The 18,724-nt window shown below is 36.8% G+C and overlaps 1 protein-coding gene across 2 annotated transcripts in view; it reads right to left on the reverse strand.

Moving 5' to 3' along the window:
* The window catches only part of LOC133653629 (low-density lipoprotein receptor-related protein 1-like), a 223,583-nt gene that overhangs the window by 118,270 nt on the left and 86,589 nt on the right, over nt 1-18,724 (reverse strand). For both annotated transcript variants that reach the window (XM_062053123.1, XM_062053124.1), the window contains exon 3: nt 17,389-17,526. In XM_062053123.1, the coding sequence (XP_061909107.1) occupies nt 17,389-17,526 (138 nt within the window). The remainder of the gene's footprint in view (nt 1-17,388; nt 17,527-18,724) is intronic.

Here is an 18,724-nt window from a genome sequence, read left to right on the forward strand (position 1 = left end):
CGGCATCCTATTGACAGCAGACATTGCACAGTAAGTGATGTTTTATTATGCTTGAAGTCTAAAGAGAGTAATAATCAGTGATAAAGAAAAAAAAAAGCAAACGTGATGCGTTTTTTAAATTAATGCGCCGCGTATGCTTAAAATGATCAAAATAGGTAAACATTAAATGTTATTAGAATTGTGCCCGTTACTACATTACATATATACTTGCATCATGTATATAAAACCTTAATGGAAGTGTTTGGATGTTTTCTAAGGGCTTTATAGGCAGAATTGAGCGGCTACCATAGGCTCCATTGTAAGCAGACTTTTGATCGCATTTATTTAATATTAAGAATGCATTAAAAAAAATTACATCCATCTTCATGTCTTTCATAATGATTGTGAATGATAGCAACATTTTAAAAAAAAGCACAGTTCCCCTTTGAGTCAAGCTTTCAGCCAGAGCTCTCAGAGTACCTCCCCTGTGCTTCGGGCTATGAGAAAACACAAGTTAAGGTAGGATAAAGTATTATTTTCATCTAATCTTGGCATTTGGATAATAACACCAACGTGCAACATGCAGTGACATAAATACTGCTAAAAGCAGCTGTTTTTTATGCAGAGTTTGAATTGATCAGCAAGTGTGATGGTGTACCTAATGTTGTGACCAGGTGAATTGATATGCTTATGAAGTTTATTTTCAACAGTCTATGGAAAAAAAACAGCGGTGACAACTTCAAGATATATATCGATATAGTGTACATTTTCAAAAGATTAATTATGATACTTTTCCAGAGGGTGGGGCGTGGTTTCATACGCAATCTCGGAACGCCTCTAGAAACCAACATCTTGCAAAGAAACTCAGAAAAAACAGGACTGTGGAGCAAAAGTTTAAAAAAATTAAACTAAAGCATATCCAATACATATTATCAAGACCACAAGGAAGTGTTTTAAATTTAGTTTAAAATTGTCATAGGTCTCAATACAGGGCTCTGATCACTGATGGTCCACCACTAAAACGCTACATTTAAAAAAACCATTCCAATGTTGTTCCACATGAAAACATAAAACAAAATTAGATAAAATTCCTTCCAGTGTTGTCTTTCTGCGCCTACTTTCTGACCACTGGTGTCAACAACTTCGAGCAGAATTATGTGGACAGGGTGAGTGACAAAGTGTGCTTTCAGACATCAGCACCAGCTTGCACAAGCCACCAGTTTATACAAGCAGACACTAGGAAGGTTGTGAAAGACCAGAACTTTCCCTGAAATGGGTTCTGGACACAGTGCTCATGTGTGCGTGTGGGAAAATGGGTGTGTTTGGGTGTGTGTTTGCAAAAATGTGACCGTGTGAATGTATGTTTGGGTGCACGTGGGGGTGCAGGCAATGGTAATATAGGTTGTGTTGACCACTGCCTTACTGAGGACTTCTGTGTGAGACATGCATGTTGTGATTGGCTGACAGCATCACTAAGGTGTCAATGATCGCTCATGTGCAAAACAACATCCTTATTTTGAATAATGTCTACTGCAGCAACAATAAAAATCAATATGTTGTTTACTTTGTTTTATAACAGTGGGTGCACGATTGCAACCTACATGCAAGCCATCAAAAATGAATCTGACTAAAAAGTAGCCAAGTACAATTGGGGTCGACATGACAGTATTTTCACCAGAACTATCGTAGATGTAAATATTTGACAGTCTAAAGTTGAAAGTCCCTGAGGTCACACAATTCTCATGTTGCATGAGCGCTCAGCATACTTTACTAGACCTTAGTCAGGCCTACACCAAAGTATCAACTCTAACCATTTGCAGACCTACTCAAAAAGTATGTGAAAAATGTGACTTTGGAGTGAAAGCATATCCAATAAATAATGTACCCAGCACAAGGAAGTGTGCTAGAAACATCATACGAGCCCTTTAAATTTGTTTAATTTTTTGGGATTAATAGTAACAGTACCTAATAGGGCTGCGAATCTTTGGGTGTCCCACGATTCGGATTCAATATTGATTCTTGGGGTCACGATTCGATTCAAAATCGATTTTTCCCGATTCAACGCGATTCTCGATTCAAAAACGATATTTTCCCGATTCAAAACGATTCTCTATTCATTCAATACATAGAATTTCAGCAGGATCTACCCCAGTCTGCTGCCTGACATGCAAGCAGAGTAGTCGATTTTTGTAAAAAGCTTTTATAATTGTAAAGGACAATGTTTTATCAACTGATTGCAATAATGTAAATTTGTTTCAACTATTAAATGAACCAAAAATATGACTTATTTTATCTTTGTGAAAATATTGGACACAGTGTGTTGTCAAGCTTATGAGATGTGATGCAAGTGTAAGCCACTGTGACACTATTGTTCTTTGTTTGTTTTTTTTATAAATGTCTAATGATAATGTCAATGAGGGATTTTTAATCACTGCTATGTTGAAATTGTAACTAATATTGATACTGTTGTTGATAATATTCATTTTTGTTTCACTACTTTTGGTTTGTTTTGTGTCGTGTTTGTGTCTCCTCTCAATTACTCTGTTTATTGCAGTTCTGAGTGTTGCTGGGTCGGGTTTGGTTTTGGAATTGGCTTGCATTGTTATGGTATTGCTGTGTATTGTTTTGTTGGATTGATTAATTAAAAAAAATAAGTAAATAAATAAAAATAAATAAATAAAAAATCAATACAAATAAAAAATCAAAAACATTTTTTTTTTTTTAAATCGATTTAAAAAAAATTAGAATTGATTCTGAATCGCACAACGTGAGAATCGCGATTCGAATTCGAATAGATTTTTTCCCACACCCCTAGTACCTAACTTTTTTTTACCCCAGTATGACCGATAAAATTGACTGTAAATACAGTAAACATTTTAGAATGGTGACATTTTTATTTACATTTCCAATAGTTATTGTACAAATTACTACTCAATAATTCTAATACATATTAACAGTTATAAAAAATACTGTAATTAATTGTATTTATATAGCACTTAAAATATACTAAAAGCCACTTAAAAACATAAATAACAGTGCATATTAAAAATAAAAATAGACAAATGGGGGGAAAAGGGCATACGAATAAGTAGTCCAGTATTTGGGGTGGCATGGCTCAGATGATAGAGCGGCCAACCACTTCAGGGTTCCTGGTTAAAATCCAGCTTCCGCCGTCATAGTCACTATTCTTGGCCAAGACACTTCACAAACCTTGCAATGCAGTGCCACCCACACTGGTGTAAATGTAGCTTAAATGTAGATAATAGGTTTTTCAAAGTAAAGCGCTTTGGAGAAAAAAACGCTTTATAAATAGAATTAATTTCACTATTTAAAAGCAGGTCTAAAAATTGGGTTCTTTTGAAGATTTTAGGGTTCTGACAAGTGCTATTGTTTTGAAAACTAAGTAAACCGTACTAAAACAATAATATTAATTCGAGGGGTATGCCAACTGATATTGACATCGGTCCAAAAACAGCAAAAAAAACCAACATTTTTTAATGATATCGGCCTGCATCTAAAATGTTTGATATAAGAACTTCAATACAAATAGTGGCAGTTTGTAGTAGGGATGATGTTCGAAACCGGTTCTCCCGGTTGTTCGATAAGAAAATAACCGATTCCATGGACTCTAATCCCTTTTTGAGAACCGGTTCCCGTTATCTAGGCCACTATAGTAAAGAAAAGAGTTGGTTCTTTATTCGGATCCCTAGGAACGAATCACGCCCCACAGGAAATTCCCTGTGGGACATCAAAGGAAATGACATAGCTCAGTCATTAGGCGGCAGATACAGACAGCAGCAAAAATAATGGACCGGAAAAAACGCCTCAAGGCATGGCTTCATTTTACAAAAAAATACGACGAGGAAACGGCAATATGCAATTATTGCCAGGCTTCGCTCTCATGTAAGGGGGGGAAAGTACAACAAGCATGTTGAAACATGTTCAGGCCGTACATAACCTGAACGTTCGAGAACCGTGTCGTGTCTTTGACACGTGGAGAAGCAGTGACAGAGGTGACAAAGCACGCCCCTCTTCCTGTGCTTCAACCTGCAGCCCCAGCTCCAGTGATAGTGGCGGTGAGTAATTAACGTTAACTGTTGCCGGTTAATTTCCATATTTGCTCACTTGTAGCCTTTAGGCTAAAATAAGGTTACCTCTTATGTCAACCAGGACTGCAGTAATGTTAGCTAGACTAACGTTACCTAAGCATAGTCAGTGGCTAACGGTAACGTTAACCTTTTTGTATGTGTCTGATAACATTAACGGTATCTTGTAGCCTATACAACTCCAGAGTTTGCAGGTCTGTCTAATAAACTAGTGCTTGCATCACAGTTTCATATCATTTCACTTTACATCATGTCCGAGAAGGAGTAGGAAGAAGTAAAGTTTATTTAATCCTACCCCTTTCCCACTTCAGAGCGTTTACAAATATATACATCATTTACTGACCTTTTTATAATAAAATAAGTTCAAGTTCAAGTTTATTATTCTTCGGTCAATCGTCAACAAAATAAACAAACAGTTGTACATTCTTTAATTGAAAATGAAAATGTTGCAGACCGAAAGGGTTTTAGGCTGAAGTTGAACACTTATTGCGCCTAACCCTATAAACAATGTCAAGTACAAAATAAACTTCCGAAAATTATTGAATGTCCATTGTACAACATATTATAAATACACATTATACATAACATAAACACAGTTCAATTATATACACAGTAAAGGCATGTGAAATATCCTTGTAGACATGTTAAACTTTTGTACCAATTTATATACTATATACAAACAATTGTACTTCCATTATTATTTATAACCCACATTTAGTATTTGAATTAACATTGATCATAGTATTAACTACTGTGTTGATTCTAGAGTGATATATTTTTTCAAGACATTGGTCTTAAAGTGTTTTTTAAATGTGTGAATAGAACTGGAACATTTTAAGGAATAATCCAAGCTGTTCCACAGTTGAACCCCCCTGACAGAAACACATCTACTTTTTAAGCTTGTTCTTATCTTAGCTTTCTGGAAGACAGCTGAACCTCTGAAGTCATAGGGATTCTCTCTGGGTTTAAACCTCTCCTGTAGACACCCAGGCAGCATGTGGTTATGAGCTTTGTACGTCACAATAGCAGTGTTGAGGTCAACAAGATCGTGCAGTTTTAATGTTTTTAATTTAATAAACAGAGCATTGGTATGGTCATGATAATCTGCATAATTTACAATTCTAATCGCTTTCTTTTGAAGTAAGAATATAGATTTAATGTTTGTTTTGTAATTGTTACCCCAGATTTCGACACAATAATTAAGATAAGGGAGTACAAAAGAATTATGTAACATGATAAGAGCCTTTTGATTTACGGAGTTTTTTATTTTATGTAACATAGCAATATTTTTTGCCATCTTTGTCTTAAGTATATTTATGTGCAGTTTCCAATTTAATTTATCATCTATATGGATTCCCAAAAATTGTGTTGAATACACCCTTTCTATCTCCATATCATCAATTCTTATATGACACTGTTTGTTATTTTTCCTACTTCCAAAAATTATATATTTTGTTGATTGATAGTTTATTGGCATCAAACCATTGCTTTAGTATGTGGAGTTCACTCTCTACAGTCCCTAAGAGATGGCCAAGGTCTTGCCCAGAACAGTACAGACTTGTATCATCAGCAAAGAGAATACAGTTGAGTTTTTTAAAGATTTTACAGATATCATTAATGTACAATAAAAACAATTTTGGTCCCAATACAGAACCTTGGGGTACTCCATGTGTTATAATCTTTTTATCTTAATCTACATTATTCATATGCACGTACTGTTCTCTGCCACCAATCATGAGCAAGACCTCTAAAACCATACCTCTGCATTTTGTTTAAAAGCAATGTATGATCGATGGTGTCAAAGGCCTTGCTCAGGTCAATAAAAACGCCAACAACAAACTCCCTCTTATCAATTGCAGTGGTTACCTCCTCAACTAGTTCCATCACTGCCATGGAAGAGGACCTGTTTGGTCGAAAGGCGTATTGGTGTTCACTTAGCAAGTGATGCTTGTCAATAAAACTGTCTAATCTTGACACAAATAATTTTTCAAGGATTTTTGAAAATTGTGAGAGTATAGAAATAGGCCTATAGTTGGTGAACTGATGCTTATCTCCACTTTTGAAGATGGGAATAACTTTTGCCGTTTTCATTTTCTTTGGGAAAACACCTTTTATAAAATAAATATTACATACATAAGTGAAGGGAACAGCTATAAAATCAACAATTTCCCTGATCAGAGAAAAGTCCAAGTCACAGCAGTCTGTTGACTTCTTGTTTTCTTGAGAATTTACAATTTCTGTGATTTCACTTTCATGGACGGGGGAAATAAAAAACGATTCTAAGTTGCTTTGAATGGTATGTTCATTAAATTTGACACTGTTTTCGGGTTGTACAATTTCATTTGCTAAATTAGGTCCAACATTCACAAAGAAAGTGTTAAAAGCATCCGTTATTTCCTTAGAGTCATTTATAGTTTGATTATTTTCTATGAAATAGCTTGGATGTTCCTTATTTGTCATGTTTTTTTTAATGATACCATTCAAAACTTTCCACGTACCCTGGATGCTATTTTTATGTTGTTCTAATAGGTTACAGTAATATGTTCTTTTGCTGTGCTTTATTATTTGTGTTAACTTATTTTTATACGTTTTATATTTGTGTTCAGTTTCTTTGGTTCTGTGCTTTAAATGTCTTCTGTAAAGATAATTTTTCTTTTTGCAGGACTTCAATAGTCCCTTTATGATCCATGGTTTGTCCTTAACAGTGCTGTCCTTAATGTAATGTTTTTTCATTGGACAGTGCTTATCATACAATGTTATGAAAATGTTGAGAAAATGTTCGTATGCCTCATCTGGGTCTGTGGAGGTGTAAACCTCCCCCCAGTCTTGAGCACATAACTCAGACTTGAATGCTGCCATAGTTTCTGGCGTTTAATGTCTAACAAATCTATATTGAACTGCTTTTTTGGTCCCTCTCTGAACAAATAAATTGTGGAAAATACTGAATACAGGTAGATGATCACTTATGTCATTGAGTAGTAGTCCTGCTGTTATTTGATTCTCAGGTTGATTGGTGAAAATGTTATCTATCAGTGTGGCAAAGTCTACTGTTATTCTGGTAGGTTTTATGATGAGGGGAAAAAAATTATTACTGTACAATCCTGTTATAAAATCGGTTGTTTTGGTACTGTCCATGGGATTCAGAAGATTAATATTAAAATCACCGCACACAATATGGAGCTTGTTTGACTTATTAAACAAATAGTCCAATTTTTGATTAAATGTGTCTAGACATGATCCAGGTGTTCTATAAACACAACTAACATTTTTTTTTTTTTGATTTTTCTACTTCAATTTCTACAGTAATACATTCAAAAATTCCAGCTATAGCAGTTGATTTGCTGTCAATTTTCCAACATTTTAAATCATGATTTACAAAAAGTGCTACTTCTCCTCCCCTTTTTCCAACTCTGTTTGTGGTGAATAATTCATAACCATCCAATCTCATATCACAACACTTGTTCTCATCGAGCCAAGTCTCTGAGACTGCAACAATACTACATTTTTTGAACTGGCTCAGATATTCACTAATATTGTCAAAATTTTTATACAAGCTTCGGCTATTAAAATGTATTACAGTAAAAGATTTGTCCATATTCACACATTTAAATTGTTCGTCTGTGTAGTACTCACAGTTTCTGGTAATGTTATTGTAAAGATTGCAGTCTGGATCTATATCACTGCCAAACTCATTTGAATTACAGTTATAATTGATGTTGTCATAAAAATCTAGTTGAATATGATTATAATTATTATACAGTTCTCTACTATGAATATTATCAGTACTTCTACATTCAGATTCCTTATTACCAATGTTAGTAAAGATATTTTTTAATTCACTTTCCATTATATTTTAATTTATTTTTCTTTGTACAAATGACACATTTGTATCCACCTCCAGTGAAACATTTACACTAAACACACACACACACACATCTGTGAATTAGTATATACAACAGTTTTGTAATATGTAATTAATTAATTCAGTCATTATTAATATACTGAGATGAAGAATATCTTATTTTCAATATGGTTGAAAGTATTTCTCATAATTCTTCTTTGTACTTTGTAAGCAGAGGTGGGTAGAGTAGCCAGAAAGTGTACTCAAGTAAGAATACTGTTACTTTAGAGATTTATTACTCAAGTAAAAGTAAGGAGTAGTCACCCAAATATTTACTTGAGTAAAAGTAAAAAGTATGTTGTGAAAAAACTACTCAAGTACTGAGTAACTGATGAGTAAGACAGCACGTGCGGCTGGGGAAGATTGTCTCGGACAGTCGAACCACAAACACGGGTACTCCTCAAGGCTGTGTACTCTCCCCCTGGCTCTTCTCCCTGTATACAAACTGCTGCACCTCCAGTCACCAATCCGTAAAACTGCTCAAGTTTGCGGATGACACCACCCTCATCTGTCTCATCTCGAATGGCGATGAGTCCGCCTACAGGAGAGAGGTGGACCGGCTGACGTCCTGGTGCAGCCTCAACAACCTGGAGCTGAACGCCCAGAAAACAGAGGAGATGATCATGGACTTCAGGAAAGTCACAGCCCCACCATCCCCCCTCACCCTGATTGACTCTCCCACCCCCGTCCCCATTGTGGACTCCTTCCGTTTCTTGGGCACCACCATCACCCAGGACCTCAAGTGGGAGCAGACCATCAGCTCCCTCATCAAGAAGGCCCAGCAGAGGATGTACTTCCTGCGGCAGCTGAGGAAACTTAAGGTGCTGACCGAGATGCTGGTGCAGTTTTACTCAGCCATCATAGAGTCCATCCTGATCTCCTCCATCACAGTGTGGTTCCCCGGCGCCATAGTCCAGGATAAGCATAGACTGCAGCGCATCGTACGTGCTGCTGAGAAGGTGATTGGCTGCAAGCTCCCATCCCTCCAGGACTTGTTCTCCTCCAGGACCAGGAGGCGTGTGGGTCGGATCACAGCCGACTCTTCTCACCCTGGACACACACTATTCTCCCCTCTCCCCTCAGGCAGGAGACTACGCTCCATCCAGACCCACACCTCCCGCCACCTGAACAGTTTTTTCCCCTCGGCCATCAGGCACATGAACAATAACTCCTAACAGTAGCTCCTTGAATTCCTTGAATTCCTTGAATTCCTTCTAAGTCTATCTGATAGCTCAGTTACAGCTCTTTTTATTACCAAATATGTGTTATATGTGTTTTATGTTGCACGATTGCACCAAGAAAAATTCCTAGTTTGTGAACCCGTTCTCAAACAATGGCAATAAAACTATTCTGATTCTGATTCTGAGTAACCTGTCCGTGTAATAATGACGGCAACAAATAATGCACAAAAACATAAAAATAGCAATGAGCAAATTCAGAGCCAGGAATATCTCTTAAGCAACTAAAACAATAATATATATTACATAATAATATATTAACATAAAAAAATTAAGGCAAATTGAGCCACAATAACTTAACAGCACCATAGGCTCAGTAGGCAGAGATTACAAAGGAAAATAAAAAGTTAGTCTTTACGCAAACCATAAACTGATAGGTGTGGGCTGCACCTGGAAACACACTGATAGGTGTTTCTATGCATGCGTGTGTGTGTGTGTGTGTGTGTGCGACTGTGCGTGTGTGTGTGTGTGTGTGTGTGTGTGTGTGTGTGTGTGTGTGTGTGTGTGTCTATGAGGCTGCAGTGCGTTAATAAATGTCCCCACACGATGTACATTTGACAGTGATTCACAGCAGGGAAGCTAACATCAGCCTACGGTGACAGCCACAATATCTACTAATGTTACTTACCGCGATGTGCTTCCTCAAATTTGATGTTGAGTTCATGTAAGCTTAAGCTTGTTAATCATGTGACCGCCTGGCTCTGTTTGATTGGTGAAACGGAGTCAAACGTCACCATTGACTGCATTTGATTGGTGAAATGGAGTCAAACGTCACCAATCAATTGATTGGTGAAACAGATTTAAACGTCACCAGTGACTGCATTTGATTGGTGAAATGGAGTCAAACGTCACCAGTGACTGTATTTGATTGGTGAAACGCAGGCATGCGATAGATCCTACTTCGAAGGTCTGTCTGACAAACCAAAACAAACAAAGCGTGCATTCACAGATCGATGTAAATCAGTAGCGAGTAGCGAGCTGAGTAAAAGTAGCATTTCTTCTCTATAGATATACTCAAGTAAAAGTAAAAGTATGTTGCATTAAAACTACTCTTAGAAGTTAGAGAGTTAGAGTTAGAGTTTGAGTTTATTTCGAACATGCAAGCATACAACATGATACATCACAATTTCCAGTTTCTCTTTTCAACATGTTCGAAAAGGAGTAGGAAGAAGCAGAGCTTATTTAATCCTACCCCTTTTCTTTACATAACAGTTGCTGAAACTTTTTTATTCACTTCCTGTTCTCAATTTATTCACAATAAACTCCATATGTAATCACAATAAAAATAAATAAATAACTAATAGTAAGAATTTAATAATAATAATTGGTGAAGAAAGTCATATTTCATATGATGAGATAAGTAAGATTACTTTAAGAATGAATGAATGAATGGATGAAATAAATTGAGAATGTTTGTCATGGTTCTTCTTCTTTGTACTTTGTAAACACTTTAAGTTTGAAGAGTTTCTTGAAGTGGATCATTTTAGTACATTGTTTGATTGCTTTGCTTAATCCATTCCATAATTTAATTCCACATACTGATATACTGAAGGTCTTAAGTGTTGTACGTGCGTACAAATGTTTTAAATTACATTTTTCTCTAAGATTATATTTCTCCTCTTTTGTTGAGAAGAATTGTTGTATATTCTTGGGTAGCAGGTTATAGTTTGCTTTGTGCATAATTTTAGCTGTTTGCAAATTCACTATGTCGTGGAATTTCAGTATCTTTGATTCAATAAATAAAGGATTTGTATGTTCTCTATATCCAACATTATGTATTATTCTAACTGATCTTTTTTGTAACACCGTTAATGAATGAAGTGTACTTTTGTAATTATTTCCCCATATTTCTACACAGTAGCTCAGATATGGTAACACTAGTGAGCAGTATAGAATAGGAAGTGATTTTTTGTCTAGAACATGTTTTGCTTTATTCATTATTGACGTGTTTCTTGCTACTTTATGTTGTATATTTTTTACGTGAGATTTTCCAGTTCAATTTATCATCAATCATTATACCTAGAAATTTGGTTTCATTTACTCTTTCAATTTCTATTCCGTCTATTTGTATTTGTGTTTGACTTTCTCTTCTACTATTACCAAATAGCATTATTTTAGTTTTACTAAGATTCAAGGATAGTCTGTTTTTGTCAAACCATCTTTTTAATTTGTTAATTTCTCCTGTTATTATTTGTATTATCTCCTGTGTGTTCTCTCCTGAACAAAACGCTGTTGTATCATCCGCAAATAATACTAACTTTAAATCTTTTGTAACTTTACAAATGTCATTTATATAGACATTGAATAATTTAGGTCCTAGTATTGATCCCTGAGGTACACCACAGGATATATTTAGCGTTGTAGACATGTGTTCGCCTAGCTTCACGTATTGTTTCCTGTTCGTTAGATAACTTCTTATCCAGTTTAAGACTAACCCTCTGATGCCATACCGTTCTAGTTTTTTGATTAAAATATTGTGATTAATTGTGTCAAATGCTTTAGTTAGATCCATAAAAACTGCCGCTGCACATTTTTTACTGTCTATTGCATTGGTAATTTCTTCTGTAATTTCAATTAAAGCCATTGAAGTTGAGATATTAGCTCTGTATCCATATTGGTTCTCTTCGAGTATTCTATTTTTATTTATGAAACTCTCTAATCTGTTATTAAACAGTTTTTCAATGATTTTAGAAAATTGTGGAAGTAAAGAAACAGGTCTATAATTTGTAAATTGATGTTTATCTCCAGTCTTATAAATTGGTGCAACTTTAGCTATTTTCATTTTGTTTGGGAATGTACCTGTTTGAAATGATAGGTTACTAATATACATTAATGGTCCTGAGATCTCTTCTATAACCTTTTTTATCGTATCCATATCAATTCCATTACAATCAGTTGAAGTCTTAGATTTACATTTTTTCACGATTGTAACTATTTCCTCCTGTGTCACATTACTGAGGAACATGGAGTTGGGATTTCGCTCTATGGTATCATTATAGTCCTCAATTGGAACTGGGTCTGGAATCCTTTCTTCCAATTTTGGTCCAATATTTACAAAATAATTATTGAAGCTTTCAACTACTTCCTTTATGTTGTCATTGTTTTTATTTCCGTCTAAAAAGTATTGAGGGTAGTCCCTCTTTGTGCCATTTTTAATAATGCTATTGAGGATGCCCCATGTTGCTCTCATATTATTTTTGTTCCTGTCCAATAATTCACTGTAATATTCTTTTCTACATGATCGTAGTATTTCTGTTAACTTGTTTTTATACTTTTTGTACTTAATTTCTGCCTCTATAGTTCTTTGTGCTATAAATTCTCTATATAGTGTATTCTTCTTCTTACAAGCATTTTTTAATCCTTTTGTCATCCATGGTTGGTTATTCTTTCTCTGTTTATTACTAAGTTGTATCCATGGACAATGTTTGTCATAAAGTATTATGAACTTGTTTAAGAAATGTTCATATGCTTCATCAACCTCTTTTTCATTGTACACATTGTCCCAATCTTGCTTTTGTAGCTCAATTTTGAAAGCAGTCATCCTCTTCTCTGTGCACAGTCTTCGAAATGTCCTTTTGTCTTCCATTTTCTTCTTGTAGTGTCCATCATATATTGTAAAAAACTGGCAGATGATCACTAACGTCGGTAATAAGTAGACCACTTGTAGTGTTATTGTCAAACTCATTGGTAAAAATATTATCAATAAGCGTGGCACAGTGTGCTGTGATTCTACTTGGCTTTGTGATTTTTGGATATAAACTGATGCTGTACATTGTATCAATGAAGTCATCAATAGACTTTTGCTTGTTAGGGTTCAATAAGTCAATATTAAAGTCACCACATAAGAACATTATTCTTTGACCATTATCCATGTAAGTAGCCTTGATCCATTCTTCAAATGTTTCTATACTTGACGTAGGTGATCTATATATACAACTGATGAAAATGTTTTTGCTTTTTTCCTGACATATTTCAATGGTTATACATTCTAAGATATTATCTATAGCAAATGACATGTTTTTTACCACTTTGTAGTTCAGGTTCTTCATCACATACACAGCTACTCCTCCTCCATTTTTGTTGGTTCTGTTGATGTAGTTTAGAAGTACAATTTATCCCAAAAGTTACTCAAGTAGATGTAACGGAATAAATGTAGCGTGTTACTACCCACCTCTGTTTGTTAGCACTATTAATTTGAACAACCTCTTAAAGTGGATCATATCAGTACAATGTTTAACTTCATTACTTAATCCAGTCCATCATTTAATTCCACATACTAATGCTACAGACATAATAACAGACACCCTAGACTTGATCCTGAAAAAGCAGACATGCAAATTTTTTGGAAGAAGAATTGTTGATTGATGACTGTGGTGTTCTTAGTGTCATAGTGTGTGTAGTTAGTATGTTCCAATAGCAGCAGAAGTGCACTTTTTGGAGAGCTGTATTATTTTCAGTTTTGTGCCCAAGGGACTGATTTTTTTTAACACTATATTATTATTTATACACCTATAGTGATCACAGAGACAGGTTGTTTTTGTGTTACTGTATATATTTGTTTTTCTAAAAAATCCCACTTAATATACTTTGGGTAACAACAGTCAATATATTTTTTTTATTATTTTTTTTAGGGGGGTAACAACAGTCAATATTTTTTATTTTTTTAGGGGGGTAACAACAGGCAATATTTATTTATTTGTTTTATTTATTTATTTTCTTATAAAATAAAAGTGAGCTTTTGTTAAACCAAATATTGTGTTTTTTTCCATATACAAGTATCTGGATTCGGTAAGAGAATCGATAAGGAATCGGTCTGATAAGAGGATTCGATAATGGGCTCGAACTCGATAATTTCTTATCAAACATCATCCCTAGTTTGTGGTCTATTGCCACTAACGTCTCTTTTTGTTGGCTTGGCAGACAGATAACAGGCAGTCTCCATTTAAAAGCCTTAAAAAGTATTTACTTTAAAATACTGTAAAATTGAACATACATAAATAAATGATGTCAATATGACTTATGAGATTCAAAACAATTTATAGTAACTAACACAAAATGTGCTAGCTCGATGCTATATTACATTGATTTTGCCATAAACAAAATGGCAAATTAATTAGCGGTAACGATTTTACACATAACTTTTATGGACAGAATTTCAAGGCGCAGTCAGGGCGTTGAGGGGATCTGGTTTGGTGGCTGCAGGATTAGGTCTCTGCTTTTTGCAGATGATGTGGTCCTGATGGCTTAATCTGGCCAGGATCATCAGCTCTCACTGGATCGGTTCGCAGCTGAGTGTGAAGCGACTGGGATGAGAATCAGCACCTCCAAGTCCGAGTCCATGGTTCTCGCCCGGAAAAGGGTGGAGTGCCATCTCCGGGTTGCGGAGGAGACCCTGCCCCGAGTGGAGGAGTTCAAGTACCTCTGAGTCTTGTTCACGAGTGAGGGAAGAGTGGATCGTGAGATCGACAGGTGGATCGGTGCGGCGTCTTCAGTAATGCGGACGCTGTATCGATCCGTTGTGGGGAAGAAGGAGCTGAGCCGGAAGGCAAAGCTCTCAATTTACCGGTCGATCTACGTTCCCATCCTCACCTATGGTCATGAGCTTTGGGTTATGACCGAAAGGACAAGATCATGGGTACAAGCGGCCAAAATGAGTTTCCTCCGCCGGGTGGCAGGGCTCTCCCTTAGAGATAGGGTGAGGAGCTCTGCCATCCGGGGGGAGCTCAAAGTAAAGCCGCTGCTCCTCCACATCGAGAGGAGCCAGATGAGGTGGTTCGGGCATCTGGTCAGGATGCCACCCGAACGCCTCCCTAGGGAGGTGTTTAGGGCACGTCCGACCGGTAGGAGGCCACGGGGAAGATCCAGGACACGTTGGGAAGACTATGTCTCCCGGCTGGCCTGGGAACGCCTCGGGATCCCCCGGAAAGAGCTGGACGAAGTGGCTGGGGAGAGGGAAGTCTGGGCTTCCCTGCTTAGGCTGCTGCCCCCGCGACCCGACCTCGGATAAGCGGAAGAAAATGGATGGATGGATGGATTTTACACAGCAATTTCCACATCTCCAAATTTGTCAGGCAAAACGACTACTTGTATGCATGTTACAATCAAACAGCTGATGTGTGGTAAATACAATACTTATAGTATAAATATGCTGTAAACTGGAAAATTCAACTTAATGGCAAAAGGTGACCTCCTGACATTACGGCAACCCGCCTAGGACAAATTTAATTCATAAATGATATGAATTCGGGCGACGATAGAGCTTTTAATACAGTCATTATATCGTGATTATGCATGTTGATGACATAATCTAGCGGTGTTCTACGAATCTGAAATAAACAAACAAATGTGTCTTCAAGGCAAAGTAGCATTCTTGCTAGCGGCTAATGTACCTTCACAGTGCAAAGCCACTTTGAAGTCAGCAATCCTCACCTTCATGGCGGAAAATAAACTATGTTATTAGTATCATCACTGGAGAATGAGCAATAGCGAAACATGCTACACTACACACCATAGAAGGATATGCTAACCGCTAACCACAAGTCAGATCGATACAAATACCGACAGTAATGATACCAAGTTAGTATCAGGTCGATACCACAGTGGTTAGATCTATATTTTTTACTATCAAAAAGATATTTTGTCGTTTTTGTTATGGTTTACAAGCTCATGAAAATAGTCTTTTGACACAGTGGGGCTTTAAGGAAAAAAATAGCTAATAATAATTTAACCAGCAACAATAGTAGGAAATAATAGAAACAAATAATAATTGATAGTAATAAACACCCATTCTGTGTTTTTGTATGTTTAAATGTGTGATCAAAAATGTAATTATTCAATGATCTTGAAAATTTTAAGCATCAGAAAAAGCAATGGTATGACCAATACTGCCCCTGTAACTACTAAGTATTGGATCTATATCCAAATTTGTGGTGTCACCCAAAACTAATGTATCCAAATCACAGAAAAATAAATGCTTATTACATTTTAACATAAGTGTAGATAAAACCATGTTCGTTACAACGAAACGTAACCAGATATTAACAGTAAGTTAACAAGTAGATTTTGAGAAAATAATATAACCAGAAATGACATACGTCAGCAGCCAAATTAGAAGCTGTTGAAACCCGTTCTGTTTCCATTTATATAGCAAATAATATACCTTGATAATTATCGTTATCGCAGAAGGCCGCAATATACTGTATATCCATCATACAGCACCCACGTAATTGCAACTAATCGCTCGATCAAGTCTTTTCTAACGTTCCACACTACATAATAAGTCAAAAGTATGTATTATTTGTGTTGACATCATATCGAATTGATATTGGTATCAGCCAATAGTCAAGGCAGTAATATCGGTATGGTGTCGGAAGTGAAAACGTATCGGGACACCCCCAATTAACACACAAGTAGAACATTGAGACTTTAAAGCTATAATATTTATTTATATTATCATTATCTTTACATTTAAAGTCACGTTGATCCCCAACTTATCATTTGGGTGATTCAAGAATAGCATCTCTATAGTCACCATGGCGATGGTAGACCAGCGCTAACAATTATTAATACCAGTGCTAACATTACAATTGAGAGCATTTCAAGACTTAGTGTTCTAACAGAAATAATGTATTTACCACAAAATGTATTGTATGCATGACAAAAAATTAATTACACTACAAAACTGTAGGGGGAGCCTGAGGGAAAATGAAGAGGGCGTAAAATAATACTGAAACAAACAAAGAGATACAGTACCATGGCCCCAATATGTTCAAGCTGCCATTCTTCTATTGTCTACAATTAATAGAAGATAATTTGACGAGATTCTTCTTCAGTAGAATTAATGTTGAACATCCATCATTCTCACAGGGTTTGAAAAATTGTAGCGAAGAACTAGGTTGATTGATAAATTAATGGCTTTTTTCCCTAGAAAGACGACTTTCATTGTGAGCGTCCAGGCCAAAGCGAGCTAACTCATTAAAGGGCCTAATAGAGGAAATTAGTGGAAAGAGATTATAGCTTTGAATGGGAAGACATGAGGGCAGCATTTTGTTCCAGAACACGAATTGCTGTGTCTTTTTCAGACTAAGGACAGCTTGCCTTATCGATTCTAAATTTTATGATGTGTTTAAGAAAGTGTATATATGTATGTATGTATGTACATTACCTCTACAGTGGGGGCCCTCATCCCAGCCATCGGAGCAGTCTGGTACTCCGTCACACAGTTTACTCATAGGGAGGCAGACATCGACGTCCAAGCAGCCATGTTCATTGACGGGACACTGGTTCACCTTGTTGTGCAAGCCTGGAAAATATTCACAAACAAACACTCAAGTTTCTGTGCTACTACCACATGGTTTAATCTACTGTAAATCTAAAATAAAGCCATTTTATTCATACAGCAACAATTTATAACTACTTAATTCAGGTGTAGGTTAATTGAATTGTACTTAATTTCCGTATTAGTGTCAGTTTAGAACAGGGCAATTCCACTGGCGGCCGAGGAATGACACCATGCCGGTTCCTGCGAGTTCCGTTCAAAACTTGGGAGACAAACATTTTTTAAGCAAATTCCTAAAACTACTAGAGCAACTTGGACCGCTGTAAACACATTGAAATTACATTTTGACCTTGTTTGCAAACCAAAAATACTGGTGTCCAAACTAACGGAGGTTCTCGTGGCTGTCGAGGGAAAGGGAGACGTCTGTACAAAGATGTTGAAGATGTTCTACGAGTCGGTGGTGGCGGGCGCCTTCTTCTACGCCATGGCCTGCTGGGGCAGCGAACTGAGAGCGGGGGACGCAAACAGGCTGGACAAGCTGGTAAGAAGGGCCAGAAACGACTCTCTGGCGGTGGTGTCAGAGAGGAGAAGTCTAGCAAAGCTCCAAGTCATTATGGACAACACCTCCCATCCACTACACTCGGACCTTGCGGGGAGAATGAACACGTTCAGTGGAAGGCTGAGACTCCCAAAATGCAACACGGAACGACACAGGAAGTCCTTCATACCGACAGCCATCAGACTGTATAATGCAGGGGTGCTCATTACGTCGATCGCGATCTACCGGTCGATCGCGGAGGGTGTGTCAGTCGATCCCCAGCCAGGCATTAAAAAAAAATAGTCCTAAAAATGAGCGATCATAAATCTTCACTATGACAGCACTTTCGTCACTTGATTGACATTCACTGCACCCGAGGGTCTTCTGAGATGACGCTGGCTGCTGCCAGCTCATTATTAAGAAAAAATTACCGACAGGAAGGCGAGAAACTCTTTTTATTTCAACAGAATCTGGCGCTGTACCTGTCGTCAAAACTCCAAAGAAATACTGCACAGTTGCACAATAAAAGCGCTGCTTCATGCTGCCTGCGCTAACAACATAAGAGTCTCAGAAAGCTGGCGTGCACAAGCTAGCAAGCTACGGAGTTTGCCGCCAATGTATTTCTTGTAAAGTGTATACAAAGGAGTACGGAAGCTGGACAAATAAGATGCCAAAAACCAACCA

This window comes from Entelurus aequoreus, linkage group LG07, assembly GCF_033978785.1.
Source record: "Entelurus aequoreus isolate RoL-2023_Sb linkage group LG07, RoL_Eaeq_v1.1, whole genome shotgun sequence".
Classification (NCBI taxonomy): Eukaryota; Metazoa; Chordata; class Actinopteri; order Syngnathiformes; family Syngnathidae; genus Entelurus; species Entelurus aequoreus.